The sequence below is a fragment of the Alosa pseudoharengus genome, unplaced genomic scaffold, assembly GCF_046254945.1.
Source record: "Alosa pseudoharengus isolate Yale_2024_CS ecotype anadromous, Long Island Sound unplaced genomic scaffold, YU_APseudo_1.1 YU_APseudo_1.1_scf_9, whole genome shotgun sequence".
NCBI classification, from domain to species: Eukaryota; Metazoa; Chordata; class Actinopteri; order Clupeiformes; family Clupeidae; genus Alosa; species Alosa pseudoharengus.
In genome coordinates this window covers 14951056-14975450 of record NW_027468881.1, presented here as the reverse complement: position 1 = coordinate 14975450, position 24395 = coordinate 14951056, and the positions used below count along the sequence as shown (strand labels likewise).

Here is a 24395-nt window from a genome sequence, read left to right as displayed (position 1 = left end):
GCCCGCGCTGCCATTCTCAGACTGACCGGCTGTGCGCAATTTACAGCGAATTGCATGGGCAGCCCCTTTGACAGCACGTCAGTCCATAATTCTTTGAATTCGCCTTACTGTCACTTAATGTCACGATGTAGGCAAACGACCATGCATGGAACTCAATAGGTTAGACAGTCCAAAAGGTTGTTCAAATGAAAATGTTAGGCTATGGTATATGGGCGATTGATATAGGCCTATGCTCAAATCGCAAAATTTTCATTTAACCTACTATGAAGCGTTTTACTTGTAAAAATAAAAAATAAAACATCCAGAAACAGATTTTCTATTAACTCTGCGCTCATGATGTGTATGATAGAAATTTCATACAAACTAAATTGGAGTCGTTTAAGCAAAGTTATTGCAGTTATTAAGGGCATCATTGGCAGTGAAGCACAACACGATGATGAAACGTCTCGAAAATCGCCTCTGATTATCACACACATCACAGTCTACCCTGATAGCATAGGCCCTTAGGTGAATGAGGGATATAGTCGGCGCAGCAGGCTGCATTGTTTTACTGGATTCGCTCACACAGACTCAGACGAAACATGCGTCGCCCTCTCCTGGCGCATCAGTTCGCGCGTTGTATGGGCAATCTGGAAGTCAGGGAGAGGACCAAGCAAAAAGCGACTTTCTGTAAAAACAAGCCCAAAGTCGCGTATTATAAGCGGATTTGGCAAATATGGTGACTGTCACGCTCAATGCCCCTAATCGAGGGTAGCCTACTTTTAATGTGAAGCCTTCCCTGAGCCAGGGAAGAGGGAATTTTCAGGAATTGAGTTTCACTTTCATTTCTGATCTAAAAATGGGCCATTCGCCGTCAAGGAAAACATGGGCTATACATTTTTTGTTGTACACATGTTTAAGTAAGCTGAATGCTCTAACTCTAAAATAACCATAGGCCTACCCTAAACGCATTATGATTGCGTAGCTGTGGGCTTGCTACAGATCAAGTCTATCCGTCTATTTGAAGGCCTATCTCTGCAGTCTAGGCTATCACAGTAGCCCTAGCCTAGACTAGGCTACTTAATTTTGCAATTATTTGACTAATGATAACTTCGCTTTGCTTGTTCCTCTTTTTTTGCCCAGGTGCGACGTCGTCCGCGCTGTTCGCTCAGAAAAATGGGAACATAACTCTTAAGACGAACATCACACAAGGGATTCACGAAATTCTGTGGAAGTTTAAGGGTAACAAAGTAGCCGACTGGGATGAAGATTCCGGTGTGAATGACTACTTGCAATTCAAAGGAAGAATATCTCTCGTTCCAAAAACAGGCGATCTTACCATCTTCAGTTTGAAATCAGAAGACGCTGGGTTATATGAAGGAGAACTTATTATAAATGGAAATATACACACTGTCAAAGACGACTTAAGAATAATTGGTAAGCCATTGATATTTAATGTATTTTGTAGGCCATAAAACAATGGCATGTTTTGTGGGTGTCTGCATACATGGATTTCTATGTCACGAAAACATGCGTGCGCAACCAAGAGAAAGAAAGCACCATAGAACAGCATATAGCAATGCAAAAGAGCAAAAGAATAAAATTAGTTTTTGTGCTGAAAACTGCACCAATTCGAAATCACGATAGTTAGAGAATGTTAAATATGTTAAATATCCCTAACGGAACGCATGTCTTCGCCAAAAATGACAAAATACGATGTTATATTAATAATGCAAATGAACGGCAAACTTTGAAATATAGTCTGAAATGAGATGTTATTATCATTGAGACAACAGGGGTATACAATACAATCCGATTGTAGCTTACAGCAGCCGACTATTTAGGTTAGGTTTATAACGTTGTGGACGGCCACCAAGCGTCTTCTGCCTCACGGCTGCGCGCGCATCTAGTTTTGTTGGTAAACGGGAAACCCGTGTATATGTGCATATGTTAGCCTATAGCTTGGTAAAACCAGATTTGTGATGTGATTTTGGGCTTTGCCAGGCTATTAGGGATAGCCTAACACTCAACTTTTGCTTTTGATTCTTTCATAAACCATTCGAAATGAGTCGTGTTTCATAACAGAGGCCAAGGGAAGTCATGCTTGTCCTGTTCTACCCTAGCCTAGAAATCTAGACGCACCCTATAGCGGGCTAGTCTAGCAACTCTCCATTGGCTTGCGAGCTGGAAAAATTAAACTTCGATAGGGCCAATCACATCGTGTATAGAGACGTTAGGCGGGCTTAACATAATGATTGATGGCAGAGTTGCAACGGTTTGGCTTGAATTCCCTGCTACTTGAAAACAATGCGCCCAGGGGTGTGGTAATTAACAGCCTAGGGAGTGGCCTGGCGCATTGTCTAAAAATCACTATTGTACACCTGGTCAGAAGTCTATGGCGAGTTGTTTATCCATGTTATTTTAAGAGCGCATTGTCAACAGTCATATTGGCGGGTGCACAACGCACCATCCTTCTATCATCCATGAACGCACACCAGCGCACGTCCATGCAAAACATTACAAATTGCACGATTACAATGGGAAACATAATTAGAATAAAGATATTACGAAATACTGTACATCTCATGATGAGTAGTTATTCACCATCATTTGCAAATTGGTAATGACGGTTAAAAGTGATTAGGGGAGAGGCGAGAGACACGTATGGAGCACTGAAGACGCACTGTCACGAGATATAAGCAACTCCTCTGCAGGATAAATGTTTTTTTATTCAGTCGTTTGACCAATATTAGGGTAAGTGTTGCTTTTTCCAGCCCATGTTTTCGATGGTAACCCATTGTCAGTCAATAGTGAAAGTAACTGCATATACACAGCAAATGCCAGAGTGTTATTTTCCCAGAGTATAATAATAATAATAATAATAATAATAATAATAAGCTTTATTTGTATAGCACCTTTCATACACAGAATGCAGCTCAAAGTGCTTTACATTTGAAGCATGTAACAAAATAATAGTCAGTCAGTCATTATCAATCACATTTCTTCATTGCTGGGGCCGTTTATGATCCACTCAGCAACATATCAAAAATACAGAAAATGACATGTCATAAGACTGGCAGCCTTAACCCTCTTACCCCCCACAAGCACGCCATATGGCAACTGTGGCAAGGAAAAACTCCCATATTCCAGGAAGAAACCTTGAGCAGAACCTGACTTAATAGGGGGAGCCCATCTGCTTCTGGCTGGCTGCGCCCTCCAATAGCAGCAGATGTAGAATAATCCGAAAAAGTAGTCTACAGGATAAGACGAGTTAACTAAAAGCTTTCCTGTACAGGTATGTTTTCAGATCTTTTTTAAAAATATTTACTGAACTCGCCTGCTTGATGTACAGAGGCAGGGTGTTCCATAGTTTGGGGGCATAATGGATAAAAGCAGCTTCTCCACTTTGCTTGTGGAGCACTTTGGGTACGATTAAAAGATTAGAATTGGATGATCGAAGTTTCCTTTGTGGTTGATAAGATATTAAAAGCTCAGAGATATATGAAGGTGCTATGCCATTTAGAGCTTTGTAAGTAATTAACAAAACCTTAAAATCAATTCTATAGGAAATAGGGAGCCAGTGCAGTTCAGCCAACACAGGGGTGATCTGTTCTCTCTTCTTAGTCTTAGTTAAAAGTCTAGCCGCAGAGTTCTGTATGAGTGCCAATTTCTTTAGATGTTTTTTGGGAAGACCAGTGAAAAGTGCATTGCAGTAGTCTAACCTGCTAGTGATAAAGGCGTGAATTAGTTTTTCTGCATCTTGTTGAGTTAAAAAGGGCCGCACTTTGGCAATGTTTCTCAAGTGGAAATAGGCTGTTTGAGTAACTTTACTGATATGGGGCTTAAAACTTAAAGGAGAATTCCGGTGTGATATTGACCTAAAGTGTATTGAAACATGATACCGAGTGTAAACGTATGTCTCATAGCCCATCTCGGCTTGTCCCCTGCACTCCAAAATCTGGCGCTAGTTAGCCGATGCTACCAACAGCTTTTTCAATTGTGGTGCTTCTGCATCGGGCTAGCCATGCAAATAAATAACTGTTTTACACCATTTACGAGGCTCAATGTATCTCCACACTTAATTGGTAGACTTCCGAGGGCCCTGACATTTAAAACGAGACATTAAGAACTTTGAAAAAGCACTGGTAGTTTACTTACAAGACGATTTATACAGACAGTATCTTCACGAAGTTTAGCGTTTGCAGCCATCTTGAATTTAGTCACGATAAGTCGAGCTACAGGTAAGAATGAACAGGTATGATAAGGGATCAGATTCCAAAAATAATTCAGTGGAAATGCATGGATTCCAGTTGCTGCTACTGGAAGAAACTGGAATCCATGCATTTCCACTGAATTATTTTAGGAATCTGATCCCTTATCATACCTGTTCATTCTTACTCGTCGCTCGACTTATCGTGACTAAATTCAAGATGGCTGCAAACGCTAAACTTTGTGAAGATACTGTCTGTATAAATCGTCTTGTAAGTAAACTACCAGTGCTTTTTCAAACTTCTCAATGTCTCGTTTTAAATGTCAGGGCCCTCGGAAGTCTACCAATAAAGTGTGGAGATACATTGAGCCTCGTAAATGGTGTAAAACAGTGATTTATTTGCATGGCTAGCCCGATGCCGAAGCACCACAATTGAAAAAGCTGTTGGTAGCATCGGCTAACTAGCGCCAGATTTTGGAGTGCAGGGGACAAGCCGAGATGGGCTATGAGACATACGTTCACACTCGGTATCATGTTTCAATACACTTTAGGTCAATATCACACCGGAATTCTCCTTTAACTCTGCATCTAAGATGACACCGAGGCTTGTTACTTTTGGTTTGACCTGGTAAGGTCAAAGAGTATAATTTTTTACACTGTGGAGTATATTGAGGATTTTGTACACTTGTCAGTGTGTTTTATATAGTTTTGACGGTGTCCATTCTTTTGCCAGTGTTGGTCCAGAGTTTATTTTTACTGCACAAACTCCCAGGGTGTCTATAATCTGATTGAGTCCTTAGAGTTCGCATATTACGTCGTTACGTCGTCGGACGTCTCTGTCTGGATAAGTGAAGTCGCCTAAGAACAATGGCTGCCTGACTTCGGCGAAAGAAAGGTAAGGTGAAATGCAAGATGTAGTTTGTCTGAAGAGTTTTCTTTGCCCAGCATTTGTAACTTTCTTTTAATGTTCCTGTCGTGCATGTTTAAACTTAACGTTTGTGCAAACGATTAACGTTACTAATGTTAGAACTAGCTTAATGGTAAGTTAACTTGTTTGTTAGCGCACTAGCAAATTTTAGCACGCCATATCAAATCTGACCAAACTCTTTTTTTGATAAATGTTGGGATTTGCTCGCCATGATTGAATTAATTTGATGTTCGTGCCGTCAAATACTGGTGAATATAAGCGTTGGTCATGTTTTACTTTTTTGTAAGAGACTGGGTTAACGAAGCTAGCCTACTGTGAAGTTTCCAGGTTAAAACGTAAGGTAGCACGCTAGCATAACGTTAGTTAGCTCACCGTCAATCTTATATCAAAGCCAACGAACTTTTCAGTTAAAAGTTAGCATTCACCCCCACCATCACTAAGTTAATTTGAAGTTCGTGTTGTCAATACAGGTGAATATAACCGCTGGTCAAGTTTTAACTTGCCGTTTGTATGAAGGTTTCTTTTTTAAATGTGTTAACGTCTCCTATTTTTTTTTAAAGGATATCAAGAAAGAAGTGGTGGACTGGATGAAGATGAAGATGATGGATTTTTCTAATCAGGATTTCTGGAGCAAGGTAAGGTCTTAAATTCTATTATGAATATCTACAATTTGATGCCTTTTTCTTTTTTCCTGTCAAAGAATCAGGAATTACAAGATTACAACGTGTATTAGAACATTTTAAACTACTAAGTGATGTATAAAACATTTGATCACTATATTATTATTTCAAATGACCTTGTTTTGACTTAACTCTTGTTTTGTCTGTCATGGTGATGATTGTAGGTGCTGCAGGACTTCCAGCTACTGTTTGAAGAAGATATTTCCTCTCAATTTATGGAAGTGGGGAAATTTTCTGAAGCCAGAAATCAAAGGATCCAAGAACCTCACCAAGACACCCATGTTGGACTCTTGATTCCCAAACACCACTTTGTGATACACCAAAGTCCTTTAGGCAAGTCGCTCCACTCTGCGGCCATATTGCAACGCATTTTGCGGGCATCTATTTCGGGCAGAACTGCGCGTGTGCAAGGCTTCACAAAACCGGCCTCGCTCCAGCGGCGAGATCGCAACACATGATTGGTACCGTGTATTCCCAACACATCACATGATTGGCACGATGTATTCACATGTCGTCTTTTGGCCACAGAAGGTGTTGAGATGTGGATACACTACCCCAGAGCACTGTAGACAATCACATCATTTTGCCAGTCCATTACGTATACATGTTTTTATATTTTGCCAGAACTTCCTGATGTTTAGACATGATTATTTAAATCCATTCATGAATTGTAAAAATGAGGAACAAATGTAATGCCTTTAGTATATTGCTTTTTATGAATGTCAGCTGTATTGTTTTAAACTAGATTGTGGATTTTATCCAAACATTGTAATGTTTTTTTGACACTGTCTTTACAGGTTTGAAATTAAATATGTTGAACCGTGTGTTGTTGTCTAAATCTATTGGTGTAAAATAATTTCTAAATGAGTTAATATTGTTTTGTAGTCATAGGTGTTAAATGTTATTTTGGTGAGCGTACAAACCTAACAGTGTTGCATAATTTCTGCATAAGTGGTACATTTTACCTTATCAGGTGCTGAAAGGACACTGAATCAGAGTTTTCATTTTATTATTTCAGTGTTAGTGAAGTTACAGTACTCAAATGATGCCTCTGAAAGAGTGCATTTGAACACTTGTGGTGTTAGAAATTTAACTCTGTGATGGTGTTAATATTTTAACTCTGGTGTCCAGTGTTGGGAGAACACTGGACACTTGGACCCATATATACACCGAAACGGGTGTAAAATGTACTCCTACAGAGTATCATTTACACTGTCCAATTTGCTGTGTAACTGTCTTGTCGTTGACTGACACCATGGTAACGTTAGTTTCACTTTGCCAATGAGTTCAAATAATAGAGGAGTGCAAATGCGTGAAGGCTATGCTAGGTTTTAGTAAAGTATGGTTTAGTGGAATGACTATTCCAAACGGTCTTGCAAGCAGCCTTTTTCAAATGGGCCGTTGAATGTCAAAATACCGATGCATTTATTTGACATTGCGCTTTGCGCCGTTAAAGGGAATGACAGATGTCATTCTCATTTGTTTAAATGATGTTACGCCCCAAACACACCCATGACTGATTTAAAAAACCTAAGAACACCTTGTTGCGCCATGCGCTCGACTAAAAAACCCTCCCAATGTGGACTGGACATCCTACTAAATTTGAATAAGCTTTTGACGAGTGGCGATGCGCTTTTGACGGTCATGATAGGGCCCAAAGAAGATGGATGATGCTGTTGGCGAACAGCGTGACAGGAGTTAAGCTTTTTTAAGTTGGCAAAAGTTTGAATTAGCCAACTAGCTCCGCTGGTGGGAAACGCATTGTAACGCTGTCCTGTTGCATGCAGAGGGAATTTGAAAGACAACCAATTATCCCGCCCCTCAGACTGAGCACTGCCAATGGTGAGTGCCCAGACCCTACATTTTAATGTGGGTCTGGCTCTTCAGGCTAGTTCTACCCACCACATGCATTATTACACTAGTCGCTATGCTCCTGTCATGGGAAATCAGGCGTGGCAGCCCTATCACTAAAGCAACGTGTAAAAAAAAAAAAATGATCAGCCAGTCAGATGAGTCTACTATAGTCGAGCTGTCATTTAGCCAGCACTGGCGGTAGGGCAGCCTTTTGTGTCCCTTTTCCTGTCTATGGTCCAAGGCCCTATGGTCTAAGCCCCACAACATGTTTTGTGTTGAATTGCAGTTAGCAGTGCTGTCCTTATAACCATTTCCACTTCAACACTTCAGCAGCAACTTCAAATTAAATCTGACTGCATACCAACCTCAAAATGAGCCGAGGGGAAGAGGCTTTGCCATAGGCCCTCTCCTATGCAGGCTACATTGAGCGGCTGGTCATGCAGAGAGAGAGGGGAGAGAGAATTAGAGAGCTTGGGTCACTGTCACAAAGTTTATAGCCAGTGATGGGCAGTATTCACTACTTGTAGCGAAGCTACTAGCTCAGGGGTCTCAAACCTTTTTGGGAATGAGGGCTATACTTGAAGGACCCGAAATCATATGGAGGGCTGCTCATTTGAAACAAACAGACCCTCACCCCTTTTTTTGCAAGGGTAATCCTCCTAAATAATAGGCCTATGTGATTTTTACATTTAAATGATCAATACTATGTAGGCCTATAAGCCTAGCCTGGAAAATCCAGGCCCTGGTAATCTAGAAAGATTAAGGGTTGGGCCACGAAGAATGAAAATGGCCCAACTCATTTTTTTTTAAACGAAAAAGCATTATTTTTGTGCAAATAATAATTTAGGTTACAATATTTAGCATTACCCACCATTAAGAATTCAGTCTGTTTAAGTTCTGATTTCAGTGGACAATTCGGTTGTAACATTTCAATAGCAATCACCAACACCTCACTAACTTATGAAGACGCCTTTTATAGCTAGTTATTGCACATCTGAAATCTCTCCATGATCTGACAAAAAAGGTTTTGTTTTTCGCCAGGTAATGCACAGTCCTATTGCATGGCATGCATGCCACAAGATTTTCAGCGCTATTGCTACAGCTACTGAGGAGAAAGGGCCTGTGAGCTAATGTAATTGTTTTTCAGTCCTTGAACAATCATGCACAATATAGAATACAGAGCATTTGTGGAGCTCACAGTAGAGCTTCCTTCTGGCCGCCCATACATGAATAATTTATTTAGGCTATATTCTGTTAGCCTGGGTGTTCCCATGCTGCCTTGCGCGCGATTTGATTCACGCTGCTAAGGCAGCCTGGAAACTACCGCCCTAATTTTTGCCTCAGATAGGGAACCAATCACAGAACAAGGGGGGAAGCAAGACGATGATGAGCTATGCACAGACGCATATGATAGACATCCGTGGCACCCAATAAACGGATCTGGGTATTTTTTTCAAATACGAGAAAATTAACGTTTGGTTCCCAGACCACGTCTCATTGAGAAGTGGTGGCGCTAGCCAGGCTAATATTCTGTATAAACTTGAAAGACAAACTAATTTTCTATACCAGAGATGAAGCAACAAAATTGTGCTTGCAGTGGTGGTAGGCCCCAGCTGTGGGGCAACTGGCTGGGGCACCTGCACTGTACGCCGGTGACCCAGGTTCGATTCCCGCCCCGTGGTCCTTTCCGGATCCCACCCCTGCTCTCTCTCCCACTCGCCTCCTGTCACTCTTGTACTTTTAAATGTAGCACCAACATTTCAGCCAAGTGGAATGAAACTGGGATAATCACTCAACAGTGAAGATGCAAACATGCATGCATGCACAGTTACATAGTGTATGCCTTTGCTACTTTGAATATAGTGTTAGAGCTTTGAGTTACAGTAAAAAGTTAGCTTGCAGTTTGTCCTGCAAACTTAAGAAATGGCAAAATTTCAAATTGGGCCACATTTGCACACTCTCTCAGTGGGCCCTACTTTCCTTTTGCTTGGTGAAGACTGTTTTTCTCAAATTGATTTTGGTTATCGTTTTTGAACTGAACATATGCTATAGCATAAATGTGTAAATCAAGGTAACTAAGTTACTGTATCTGTTTGATTGAGTTATGTTATGTTGGATAGGTCATTGACATAGCACTGACTTTGCATGAAGCTGGTTCATTTCATTGGTTTATGTTCATTTTTTTGTAAATTACAAAGTAGCTTCTGATGTAGTGAACTACTTTTGCGAAATTTATGTAACTTAGCTTGCTACATTTTGTCTTGAAGAAGGTTTATAGAGTAACTGGTAGCTTAGCTCACTACATTTACACCACAAGTAGCTTGCCCATCACTGGTTATAGCCTACATTGCATTGTGCTATTATTTATAGCGCACACACACACACATTTAGAAGTCTTGTCTCATCTGTCTCATTTTCTAGATTCCCACTATTGATGAGGATCTGAAATATGTTGTCTAATACCATCAAAAATGTGCTTGGTGTCTGCTGTGTTGTTTGTAATTAACAACAATTGTGTTTGTTCTGTGTTCAGATCCTGTGTCGAAATCCAGCATCACCTGCAAGATAAATGATGATGGCAACGCAACTTTACTCTGTCAGGCTGAAGGTCCTCATCTTAGTTACAGTTGGTCTGGTCCTGGCCTCAAAACAGGTTTTATTGGCCAGATTGGGCCAAATATCTCCAGGGTAGAGAACACAAATTCAGATTACTCCTGTGTGGTAAGGAACCCAGTCAGTGAGATGACTGAGCATTTCAGAGCTGCTGACTGTTTCGCAAGTCAGGAAGAAAATAAAAACACATTTGGTAATTAACAGTCTAGCTTGTTATTGTAATACTAATGAGATTTGCGTTATGAATACAAGTACCATGTTTTAATGATGGATATTTTATTGTAGGACGAGGATCATGGAGGTTCCTGCTTGTCCTATTTGTTGTCATCCTTGTTGTCATCCTTGTGATCATTTTATGGAAGAGATGCTCAAAAGGTAAATTAGTCTTTTGATGTTATTCTGTAGGCTATTGCAGTATATGAATTACATCAGTTGTAATCAACCAACCCTCATTCAGAAACTCAGATTCATAAGAGCAAGAATGCTTTCTACAGTACTCTTAACAAAGATGGTAGTCTGTAAGGTAGTCATATTGTAACAACATAGTACTGGTCTGGTATACAGTACATGTTGTTTACTTAGCCTACATGTGACAATAAACATGTAACTCCTGCACAAGGGATTCTTCATCTTTTGTGTTTAACTTGATGCTGAACTTGAATCAAGAATGAAACAAAACAATTAAGGTAGACATATGGTACAAAAAAGACTGTTCCATGGAACAATAATCTAACAAGGTAGATTAGTAAGTGTATTGTGTGTGTGTGTGTGTGTGTGTGTGTGTGTGTGTGTACGCGCGGGCCTACATGTTTGTGGTACATAATCTAATAACACCAATTTTTCTCCTTTGGAATCCAATTCAGAGAGTAAACATCCGGCATATAAGCTACAGGAAATAGATGATGAAGAGGAGAATGTGCATACAGAGACAGATAACTCTACCTCTCCACCTCTCAAGTCTCCTCTGTCTCTTCCTCTGAAGCCTGTTCTAGTTGATGAAGAAGCAAAGATGGAGACTAACATTACTAAATCTACTCCTCCTCAAGTTAACAAACATTGTTTACCAGTTCTTCCCAAACCACAAGTTCCTCCTCCACTGAAGCAGAATAATGCTGCACATTCCGAGGAATCGTGCAGTGACATGGCTGGTGATATTGATGATGGAGAGAAGACAGAGACAGAGACCTCTCCACCTCTCAAGTCTCCTCTGTCTCTTCCTCTGAAGCCTGTTCTAGTTGATGAAGAAGCAAAGATGGAGACTAACATTACTAAATCTACTCCTCCTCAAGTTAACAAACATTGTTTACCAGTTCTTCCCAAACCACAAGTTCCTCCTCCACTCAAGCAGAATAATGCTGCACATTCCGAGGAATCGTGCAGTGACATGGCTGGTGATATTGATGATGGAGAGAAGACAGAGACCTCTCCACCTCTCAAGTCTCCTCCGCCTGTTCCTCCCAAGCCACTCTCAGCAGGCATCCCTCAGAAGAATGCCACCATTTCAGAACAAAATGGTAAAGAGAGAGGGACAGAAGCAAAGATGGAGACTAACTTTGCATCTCCTCCTCAAGATAATCCATCATATCGTCCACCTGTTGCTCCAAAACCCCAAGTTCCTCCCTTTTCACCAGGCAGTGGTCCAAATGAAGAGGAAGGAATACAAGTGGTGGAGACACATATAACCACTCCTGAGACAACTGCACCTACGCCTCCTCCCAAGCCATCTCGGTTAGACAGCAGTCAGAATGCAGATGCCAATCCAGCTGAGGACACTGATGAAGCATAGCTAGATGTAAAAGAGAGAGCTTGATGATCTATACAGTCATTATTTTGAGTTTGTGTCAGCTAAACATGACAACATTAAGGTACATTGTACATTCTGTTCTGGCGACAAGTGCTGTCTAGCTAGACATCCCAAGTCTCCCGAAGTTTTGGGAGTCTCCCACATATTGATCGGGCTTCCTGACGCCCGCAAATTCCATTAAATCTCCCGGAACCTAGAGCGAACAAGAGCACGCAAGCCAGACCGGACTTCAAATCGCATGTGCATCTGAGTTTAACGCGCACACAACAGAGAGGGAGAGAGAGAGGAGTGGTGCGTGTGTGCCTGAAGCGCATTCAAGACAGAGAGCATCCTGGGCCCAGTTCCCCGAAAGCATCTTAAGCCTAAGAGCGTCGTAAAGTCCCTCTTACGAACGTCTTAAGATTTGCCGACTGTTTCCCGAAACCATCGTAGCTTAAGAGCGTCGTGAAAACACTCGTAGATCTACGAGTGCTCCAGAGTACTTGTTACCGGCTAAGAGCGTCTTAACAGTACTTCTCACTGAGGTCACCAACAGGACATACAGAGGAATTACAACTTAGAATACATAATCCAATTTACTTTCACATTCTTTATTGTGTTCACCTGTGATGAATTAGATTTTAGCGTGCAAAACAGCATAGCCTACATTTAATGGTCATAATAATGTGATGAAAAGCGAACAAAAATGCAATCAAGTTATGAAACGAGACGTTGCCAGAATAGTCTGCCATTATCTTTGCTAAGTGAGGGCTATATTTTATTAGGCCTATAAGGGTACAAGCAGAGAAAGGAACATGTGGTTTAGTCTGTAGGCCTACTGCATCAAAATCTAAGTCTACACATTTCCTCACTTTCTTACTCGACTTCTTTCTTATCTTCAAACGTGTTCTTAAGTGACACAGCGAAAAAGTAGCCTATTGCATGGTGCAACAATCTAATCTTAAATAATTACAATTATTTATGTCTGTGTGTGGTATATAACCTACTTGGGATGCTTACATGCAGATGTCAAAGTGTTTCTATTTTCGTATTGATGTGAATTAATGTGTAGATCCGAAGCTTAAACGGTAGGCCTATAGCTGTGACGTGCAGTCACCTGACATCACCATCAAATCAGAGGATATTTCAGAACTATTAACGTGGACAGCTCCCCTTAAGAGCATCTTAAGAGCAGTGCACGCGCGTTCACGCTACGAGCATGTTCGTTAAACAGTCGGAAAAACCAAACAAACGATCGTAAGATGAATCGTAGAAAACCCTCTTAAGAGCGTGTCTCCGTCGTTATCGGGAAACTGGGCCCAGGTCTGTTTTGCTAATCAGTTTTCAGTGTAGGTGGGCTTATATCTATTTTCTCCCGAACTAAATTAATCAGTTCAGTCAGTGTATCTAGGAACATGAGTGTCATGGCAGAGTCAGTGCCCCTCAAAAAGGAACATTTAAGACCCATTTCACATCAGACTACACAAAAGTGTACCCAATTGTCTCATAAGAGTAAAACATAATGATAGTCTTGCACACTGCACTGTTTGTAACAGTGACTTTAGCATTGCTCACGGCGGGTTAAATGATTGCAAAAGACTTGTTGAGGTGCAAGTGTAATTTCATTTGCATATTACTCAGGCCTATACTAGATGGCTAGTTGCCAAGGCTACATGAAAAGGCCAAACTACCAAAATCTACATATTTTACTATCACAATTTCTATCAATAGGCCTTCCTTATTTGGTGTACTGACTAGACATTATTGAACAAACATCTGAATTTCAGTATCTAAGTAGGTTAGGTTGGGATGTCTGCTATACATTGTTGACATTACTGTTAAAATGCACTTCCAGTATAGTGAGTATTGGCAAAACCGGTTATCATTTTTATGTTGAGGCGGTGGGGGTGTTGTCGGCAGCTGCTGAAAGTAACTAATAAAGTAACTTGTAATCTAACTTAGTTACTTTTAAAATCAAGTAATCAGTAAAGTAACTAAGTTACTTTTTAAAGGAGTAATCAGTAATCAGATTACTTTTTCAAGGTAACTGAGGCAACATTGGGAAGAGTGTACTGTTACTTAATGGGTGTTGTGTTTTTCTTTTTATCATAAAGGTGCAGTCCTTAATCCTTGCAAACAGCCAATGAAATACAGTCCTCCCTTATGTGTTATTGAAGCACATTTTTGATTGGTGGGAATACTGTGCAGCGTGATCCAAGGCACTCTGTATCTCATTTACAGAGCCAGGACTGCAAGAGTAATTGTTTATATTGATTGTTTATTCTGTTTATATGTATAGTTTTACATTACACTATTTGACAAAACGGTTTTAAATCAAGGACTGCATCTTGAAATGTAACTTTGCTATATCAAAAATGTGGTATTCAGAAACCTCAAAACACAAGTATTTTATTTATTGCAAAACACTAAGCGCATGGAATTTATTATTCATGTTATGCACATGACAGTAAGGAGGAAACAACTTGTTTTTAGAAGTTATTATATACAGTAAATGTTGATACAGAGTGCGGTCGTTCATCGCAAAACACTAAACACAGGAACGCCCAGCTAGAGTAACCTGACTCTGCTAGATGAATTGCTTAGCATTTGCTCAGCATATCCATCTGGGAACTTTCCGTTGGAGAACTTTTGGGAAGGGGCGAAAATACTGGTTAGCTGATTGGATAAACCATCTGTCTATCACCACCTATGTTGGTGATAGACGGGCCAAATCAACCAATCAGATCAACGAAGCGTATGACGTACTAACAGAGCGTTGATGAAAATACAACTACAAGCTCTCATTACTCACACCTAAACCCGCCTCAAAACCAACGCTGATTAGCTGTTCGTTTGGCGAACGGTTCCAAATTTTCTCCACCACAAGATGCCAGACTTATCTGCGAGTGGAAAAATGGAGCTTGCAAGATCAGGATGGTCTCACAAGGCTACAGCTAGAGGACCTTAAGGAGTTTGCTAAACCACCTTTTAAAGAAGCCCTATGCAACAATTTTAGCAAAAATTACCTTAATTATGCAGGTTGAGAGTCGTTCTGATGGTTCTACAACACTTTTTGGGTCGTTTGGTGGGTGCTTCGTCTCCCTCTAGTGCTTCTCCGGGGAAAAGACGAATATGCATCTTTCTGGTCGCGGTCAGAACACATCCGGATGTAACTCGGCGGAAGTATCCAATCGCGCCTCGAAAATGTAGTCAGATTGTAGTTTCTAAGAAGGCTGCAAAACGGACTCCGACTTGGCTTTGTTGCTGTTGAAATTGTAAGTAGCCTACCCTTGGGTGAACTTCATTTTTGTAAAGTGATTTGATAGTCTCTTGAACAATGTGTTTGCTCGACCGTTTTATTGTGAGCCTATGTGTTTAGCTTGGTTTATTGATGGCTAGCTCGCTAGCTAGTGGGGGTTTAGCGTAGCAGTCACTTGCTACCGAAGCTGCAGGGGGAGCTATGTCGTGAAAAATGCGAGCCCAAATCAGGCGAAAACCCAGAAACAGCAAAGGAATAACCAGATCTGCATAGGGCTTCTTTAAAAGGAAACTTGGCAGGATTAGATATATTTCCCCCTCTGCTAGAGAAATTGTGCATTATGCTATTTCAAACTGTGGAAAAAGGTAATAATAAAGTACATAGATTTGTTTACAAGCTAGCGAAATGGTTAGCATAAGTTCGGCTGAACAATGTGGATTTTAAAAAGTAAGAAACACGATTTAAAACGAGTTTCTTGTTTCTCACTTCTCTTTTCCGGGACGGTAGTCTCAATGTTGGTTTTCCGCCTGGGGACGCTAAGGGCAGCGGGGAAAATCACCATTTTCACCAGAACAGGTCATTTAACCATCCAAATGATTTCTAAACGGGTTTATTATGTTGAAATAATTACCCATGAAAAAGTTCCCCATTAAGCTACACAATTCATAACACTAAATATTGGATTTTGTTATTTAACCTCATGCAGGCTCTATATGTAAAATGATGTATGGTGTAATTATAGTTGATACAGTAATAACAGATGCTTTTGTTGGTTATTGTCACACCATTATTATTTCTACACTATGTGGTAACACTTTACTTGACAGTATCGACATAAGAGTGACATGACACTGTCATGGCACATGAGAAACCTAACCCTAAACCTAACCCTAACTTGTTATGACAAAAAACAAATGTCACTTAATAACAGAAACGTTATTTCATCAACTTTTATGACACGTTCATGACAGTGTCATGTCACTCTTATGTCGACACTGTCAAGTAAAGTGTAACCCACTATGTTACCACTACTATGTGAATACCACTACCTTGACACTATATCAAGTGAATTGTACAAGTTGTTTTGAGTTATTTTGATCATACACATAGGATCATGAACAGTCAAATGTGGACTACTGTACCCATATCATGATAATTAAAAATGTGAAAGTAAATATGTTAAGTGTTAACTTACCTTTTGTTTGTTACCTTTTGAAGTCTGCTTCACTAAGTATTCTCTGGTGACTGGTCCTGGCCTCAACACAGGTTTATTGGCCAGATTGGGCCAAATATCTCCAGGGTAGAGAACACAAATTCAGATTACTCCTGTGTGGTAAAGAACCCAGTCAGTGAAATGAGGTTGTAATGTTTCCGCATTAGCATCCACCAACAGGTTATGGGATACTCAAACGTCAAAATTAACACCTCCTTTACCTAAACATATTTTACATATCATACCCCTGTCTTATCAATTAAAACAATTATACAAGTATTACCCCTAACACCTCAGCCAACATGTCACATCAATGCCAAAGCCTTTCATCAGTGTAGTAAGAGCTCCCTTTTCTGTCAGACAGAAGAAGGGAAAACGCTCTTATGAGAGTAACACTTACCCCTCTTTCTCTTACATCTAAACTCCAGTAGAACTCTGCAGCCATTTTCAACACAAGAGAATCACAACTATTCCACAGAAATTTGATTTTGAGTCCACAAGAAAGATTTGGGTCATTCCACAGACACCAGAAGGAAAATGTTTCCATTAGAGAGTGACCCCCCCGCCCCCCTTCACGTCTCAACGCTCCACTCTCTCTCTCTTTTTATACTCTGTGGTCTGACTATGGTACGTTGAATATTTTACCCAATTCTGGTTCGAGCAGGTTTTCTGACAGTCCGGTGATTTACCGTGTTACGACCCCCCAAACAGGATACTCATGTCAACATTTATACTTGCTTTTCTGGGTATTGTTCCCCTAAGATATCTCTGAGCACCCTGTGTTATTTTGTGGTTTGTCTAGTGTAGGCTTTGCAAACAGCCTACCCTCGTGTGGTTACATGAGCATTGTGTTCTGCACCTGGTCCTTACACAGTCACCTGCACCATTGCCGATATGATTATACATCATCCAACACATTCCATTTCAAAACATGAATTAACTTTGCACAGGTTTACACTTCAAAATATGATTACATTTCAATATGATTTTATTCACACAAGGTTTGGTTCACAAATCTCATTTTAATTTTGTTTCCAAAGTCTCTTGGCAGCATGTTTTGGTCCAAATTTATTTATCAAGGCACAATGTGACTTAGAGTCAGACTTAGAAGCAATGTGCAGGCAAGGGTTTAAGTATAAGTATACTCTTTTGATCCTGTGAGGGAAATTTGGTCTCTGCATTTATCCCAATCCATGAATTAGTGAAACATACTCAGCACACAGTGAACACACAGTGAGGTGAAGCACACACTAATCCCGGCGCAGTGAGCTGCCTGCAACAACAGCAGCGCTCGGGGAGCAGTGAGGGGTTAGGTGCCTTGCTCAGATAATTATCCATCCAAGCATTACTCCACTGTACATCTGCCATTCTAGGGTACCCCACACACTCATCTCTGGGGTCCATCACACAGGGGTCAGACTATGGAGGTCCCTATAATAATACAGCTCATACTATGGGCAAGTCTCTGATGGCCTCACAGCAAGCTCACCCTACTTCCTCACCACATATGTAGTGAATGGAGAGTGCAGTCACTCTTCCTGGGCTAAAATCCAAGCCTACAGTGTATACCTGCACCGTGACTGTAACGCCAATGACCCTAGGCTCAATTCATATTTTCTGAAGACCCAATGTCCACTGCAAGGGACATATGAAAATTTTCTTTCAAACGTACTGAAAACATCTTAAAACAATCTTAATATCTATTTTTTTTCCTTCTGGAAATACTGGAGAAAGAGAAATGACAGTACAGGTCAGGAGTTAGTTGTACTATATTTTAATCTAGGTCTTCATTATAAGGACATTGTTACTTTGCTTGCAAGTCGTCACCAAAATGTTCCAAGTCTTGTAATCTGTTCTGGCGCAGATACACTGGTTTGGATCAGGTATATGAACAGTTACAAACAACTGGCCAACTCCACAGATATAGGTGGATGTACACAAAATAAGGAGAATGAATGTATTAAACCTAAGGAAAGTAAACTCCACCGGAAATAAATTAGCTACCTGACGAGCCTTTCGTGCATGTAGCCTATTATATGTCTGGGTCATTCTAATTTTACAGTGTGTCTCCTGGGTAACATAGGTACACCTGGTAATTTTTTCAGAATTTTTTGAGACCTAAGTGCGTGGGCCCTGGTTGAACTGACGTGGAATGACCCTGTCTTTATAGACTAATAAAGTCCATTGCTCTCCCATATAAAACCTACAAAGCATCAATAGCCTACTTTTCATGTGCTCACACAAAACTTTCATGTGGGCACATGAAGCTTTCGTGTGAGTTCATGAAAGTTTCCTGTGAGCAAATGAAAGTTTTGTGTGAGCCCATGAAACTAAACTTTAGATATTTTTTTGCTCATGTCCCCTTAGGGACTCCGAATGTACCTAATCCATATTATGATAATTAAAAATGTGAAAATAAATATGTTAATTGTTAACTTACCTTTTTTACATGGTGAATTGTAAGATACCCAGTAGCCTGACTCATTCAGGCGACCCCACATGGGGTCCCGCAATCCAGTGAAAACGCTGTAGGCCTATGCCTGGCATGTAGGTGGTGCCTTGTCGGTGTTGTGAAAGGTTTCACACAAATTCAACAGCTTGTTTTCAGCTGGAGGCTGCTTAAAGGACAATTCCGGCGCAAAATGAACCTAGGGGTTAATAACACATTTGTACGAGTTCGACCGTTCGCTGGGATTTATTTTCATGCTAGTCGAATGTGACCAGTTTTATTGCAAACCGCTAATTAGTGTTTAACGCTAGCCTTCGGGGCACACGTACAGTAGAAAGAAATCGCTATTTCTATACCACTAACAAGGCTCAAAATAGCACCACACTTACACAGTAGCATAATGAGGGTCTCTACATGTAAACCGAAGCATTGAGAACTTTGTAAGTGTACAGGCAGTTTATTAAAAAGAAACACATTACCGTTCACGTCTGGTTCACATACAGGCAGGCGCCTTGGGAAAACGAAACTCTGGGATGTGAAGTGAATCTCATGTGAAACGTTGTTGCTGAACAGCAGACATAAGAGATGGCAGGCTATTTGAACGAATTTGAAGACATCGAGGATGAACCCTTATTGGACGTCGGAATATAGCCTACCAACGAAGAGCTGCGGAGCTCCGTGAAAGGGCTATGAGAGAGAGAGAGCTACCTGTAGTCAATGCTGCACACAGCCTCGCACTTCTAGAAACTGTAGGCTACCTGCGGACATTGTGAAGCTATAGCCACCGAAGAGGAGTGCCTGTGTTGCATGGAGTGGGACCTGTTGCGTCGTGACCCCCAAGAGACGCAGTGTTTTGTAGAGTCTGAAGATTCCCCCTCATTGATAAACAGGGCTGTAGTTGAAACTTTTTTCCATGTCCCGAAAAGAAATTGGAGGCGGCGATCCATACCAGAGAGACCAGATGGACATCCACTAAGTCAGTGTTTCTCAAAGTGTGGTCCGGGGACCACTGGTGGTCCGCAAGCTATCCCAAGTGGTCCGCGAGAAGACGTGGTAAAATATAATATAGAATATAAATTTGCAATATTGAACCAACTTGTACTGTATGTGAATCCAAACAGTTCTGCAACACTGTCTATGTAAGATATGCCAGTTTAAATCATATGAATCCTCTGACACAATAAGCAAAGTGCAAAGACAATAAGCAGTGAGTAGGCCGATTGTGTAATATACTGTTGAAGTAGGTCTACTCTCTTTTTTTTAGCTAGGTGGTCCGTGAGTTTTTGTTTAATTGGTTAAGTGGTCCTTGGTCTGAAAAAGTTTGAGAAACACTGCACTAAGTAAGTACACTATACAAGTTATGTTACATCGGAGCTTATTTCTGATAGGCCTATATTGAGCAAATTACATGATTTTAGTTCACATCGCCTGCCTGTATATGTGAACAACCAGACGTGAACGGTAATGTGTTTCTTTTTAATAAACTGCCTGTACACTTACAAAGTTCTCAATGCTTCGTTTTACATGTAGAGACCCTCATTATGCTACTGTTTAAGTGTGGTGCTATTTTGAGCCTTGTTAGTGGTATAGAAATAGCGATTTCTTTCTACTGTACGTGTGCCCCGAAGGCTAGCGTTAAAAGCTAATTAGCGGTTTGCAATAAAACTGGTCACATTCGACTAGCATGAAAATAAATCCCAGCGAACGGTCGAACTCGTACAAATGTGTTATTAACCCCCAGGTTCATTTTGCGCCGGAATTGTCCTTTAAACTTCAATTTCAATTTCAATTTATTGTGCTTATAGAGCGCCAAAACATAACACATGTATCATGGCGCTTTACAGAATGTAGGCAATCAGAGAAAGAAGGAAAGAAAGGAAGAAAAGAAAAGCAAGAGAGAGGCCCATGGGTAACAGGGGCGAGGAAAAACTCCCTAGAATTGGAGATATATATAGGAAGAAACCTCGAGCAGATCCACGACTCAAGGGCCTGACCCATCTGCCTAGGGTCAGTACATGACAGTAAGGTCTGTATATATGACAAATGCATATGATAGTCGGGTGTAGAGAATAAGACATGGTGTTAAGCACTTGAGCTGAAAGTTACAAGAGGTGGGATGATTACGTATCCGTTATGGTAATACATTATTCCTGATTTAGTGACAGAAAGTTCAATAGTCCAGCGTTGGAATTGTCCAGGGGAAGGGAGTTGTTGAGGGGCATGTGGTGGGTTGGCAGTAATAGGGCAGTCGAGGATGGGACTTCAGGTGAGATGGGTGAGAGGAGGGCCAACACACGGATGGTTGATGACTGGTGATGATATACCTCACAAGTGAGGTACAGTAAGGGGGAAGAAAGAGAGATGTAGAGTGGGTTAGTATTACTGAAAATCAAAATGGTTAATGTCAATAAGTAATCAGTAGTATTATATATTGTTACAGTATACCATGGTGGGAATAGGCAAGAGAGGGAGAGAGGAAGAGAAGGGGGGAGAGGAGAGGGCGGGGGGGGTTGTACGGCGTGACACATGAAAAGTGTCTTCACTTTCACTGTATAAGGACCATTATCATATAGAAAGTCACCCCTGACCACTATTTGGGGATGAAAAAAGTAATGTGTCCATCCATCCATCCATGTACTGGTATGTATGTATGTATGTATGTATGTATGTATGTATGTGTGTGTATGTATGTATCTATGTATGTGTGTGTATGTATGTATGTATGTACCTATCTGACAAGGGATTTAATAACAATGATAATAGAGTTTTGCGTCACAGTGCAGATAAAAAAAGGATTGAATGTGTTATTTGCTGAACACAAGTCATCCCAAGAGGGCCAGTTTTCCATAGTGTTTCCATTTTTTAGTCTAGGTTCAATTTAAAGATATTTTAAGAGGATGTAATCAGTTTGGATTCAATAACGAATGTAAATTTTAGCAAAAATTACTGAGTTGTGTTCAAAGATGAAGATAGGCCTAGTCATTTTAATGAGAAAGGGGCTCTCCACCAAATACGACAAATTGGGGGATAAACTAGATGTACCGCATAGTGGTACAAAATATGACCGCCGCTCAGTCCTGTACATCCGTTCCGCGAAAATAAATCACACTTCAATTTGTCTCCATATTTTATTCCATCCCCCACTCTTGAAACTTTTGTGTATGCTTGTTTGGCATGCCTGAGTGTGTGTGTGCGGCTGCACAGAAAGTAGCCTACTGGTGCTGAAAAGGTGAATAGATTGTAGAATAGCCAAAGAAGATGTAGCATTGTTATAAAACCTTTAAAATCTCTAAACAATCACAAGTAGGGCAGTTCATCACAGTTCATCCATTGCAACTGGATTGATGAAAGGTCACTTACACCTGTAGGCTACATTGTATTTGGGAAAAGCAAACGGTATCAGCATAATGTTATTTATTTATTTATTTATTTATTTATTAATTAATTAACAAAAACATCTCTGTCAGTTCCATGCCGTTTTCAACAGCTATCAAAAACAAAGGTCATTTTTGGATGGATGGATTTTTTGTGAATGTTTCTTCTTCTACATAAGATTTTAGTCATCTTTAGTTCATGTAATACTTTATTGTCAATGCACAAATTAAGTAACAGTAGTCTGAAACATTATTGTTAATGCACAAATTAAGTAACAGTAGTCTGAAACGAAATGCTGTTTTACATCTAACCAGTGGTGCAAATAACTGACATGTCCAAATGGGCCTTGATGAAATGCGTCGCTAGACTGTTCATACACATTTTAACGGGCCAAAGTTGAAGAGCTGTTGTCCGTTATTGTTCGTGCAAAAATAGGCTGATTCATGTTCCCTTGCATTGTGTAACTGAGGTCCATGGCTAGTCGACCAAGCTCAATCTTTTAAGAAATCAAAAAATAAATAGCGGGCAGATCAGGCTGGGTTCACCCAGCCTAGTCCATAGGCGCCCGATATTGTTTAATTTTCCGATTGAGATATCCACGCTCTGGCTATTGTAAATGCAAAAATGCATCAGGGAGTTATGACAAAACTGTAACTAACAAACTAGATCCTAATAGAAAGCTGTTAGCTTCCCTAAGCTACAGGTAGGCCTATAAGGTAGGCCTATTTACAACATAAATTGTCAATAGGCTATGCTGGCGACACAAATAAAATCTCCTTTGGAAACCAATGGCTTACGCCACAGTATCAAGCGGACTTAAACTGCCATATCGTGGCGAAAAGTTGTAATAAAATTCACGCAGCTCCATGAGTCAAGGAAATCGCGAATGAAGTAGCCACTTCTAAATGGGACCCACTACACAATAGCTTAAGGTGTGTTGCTAAAGCAGCCATAATGAAATGAAGGTGTCATTGTTTGGATACTTCACACACACGTGCTTTTTAATTTCACAGACTACAACTACCAAGCTGGAATCAAAGCACATCGATTCCCCTCACACCCTGCACGCACCTAAAACAAAATAAACAGGCGTCTCAGTCTCACGCATGTATAGGCAAAACTGTATCAGACCGGTGTAACGTTGGTAAATCTTCCATTGCACAGAATGATTTTTGTAGCACGTGCAACAAATGACAGTCGAAAGATACAATTACAGTGCTGCTATCAATTTGCTTGGTATAACCGCATTTATAGTTTTCTACAAATGCAATCAATCAAATTGGCCTCCATCACTCAACCAATGCTAACGGTAACATTACCTAGGTCCTTATTGATATTATAAGATTAACGTACCTGCAGTAAAAATCCAAGCATGTCCGATAAACATTCTCAGATTTGTTTCGGCTTCAAGAAGAAATGGGAATTACATTTCATGTGTACATCGTCCTATCCTTATTAGACGTTCTCTGCGGTAAAGTCCTTGTAGGAAGCGTCCATTGTTTTTCCAACCCACTTTTAACCGCCATCTACAGGCCAATGAGTGTACAGTCACTAAATGTACACATAACCTAATTTTTTTTAGACCCCCCATGGATGAAATTCTACGAAACTTGGCATACCCCCAGAGAATGGCAGGTCAATCATACACATACAATTTGGTGCAGTTCTGAACATCTTAACTGAAGATAGGGGCGATTAAAGCAGAATAATATTGCATTTTCATTTTTTACTGGGCGGGTGCAAATCACAAATGAGTGATTATGGGCCAGGTTGATGTGGGCCCTTGAGACCAACATACCATAAAATATTCTTCATCCTCAGTGCCACGGTTCAGGTAGTTATTTAGGAAAAACTGCTTTTTTTGCGGTTCGGGGGGCCCAGCACGGGGGGGGGGGGGGGGGAGTGGCCCCCGGGGACGAAACAAAATTTTTCCGTAAAAGTCTAGTGGGGCTACATACCCACCAAATTTCATGTGCCCCGGTGGTTCGGTGTCCCGGGTATCGTTGACCAAAAATTCAGGAAATAGATGACGAAAAAAAAAAAAAAAAAAAA

The 24395-nt window shown here is 40.6% G+C and overlaps 1 protein-coding gene across 1 annotated transcript; it reads left to right on the top strand.

The window, feature by feature from the left end:
- Nucleotides 1–670: 670 nt before the first annotated feature.
- On the top strand, nt 671–16481 carry LOC143114193 (uncharacterized). The gene is made up of 5 exons (XM_076275689.1): nt 671–899; nt 1123–1416; nt 10185–10457; nt 10550–10639; nt 11128–16481. The coding sequence occupies exons 1-5, from the start codon at nt 839–841 to the stop codon at nt 12048–12050; spliced, it is 1641 nt and encodes a 546-aa protein (XP_076131804.1). The 5' UTR covers nt 671–838; the 3' UTR covers nt 12051–16481.
- The last annotated feature ends 7914 nt before the right edge of the window (nt 16482–24395 follow it).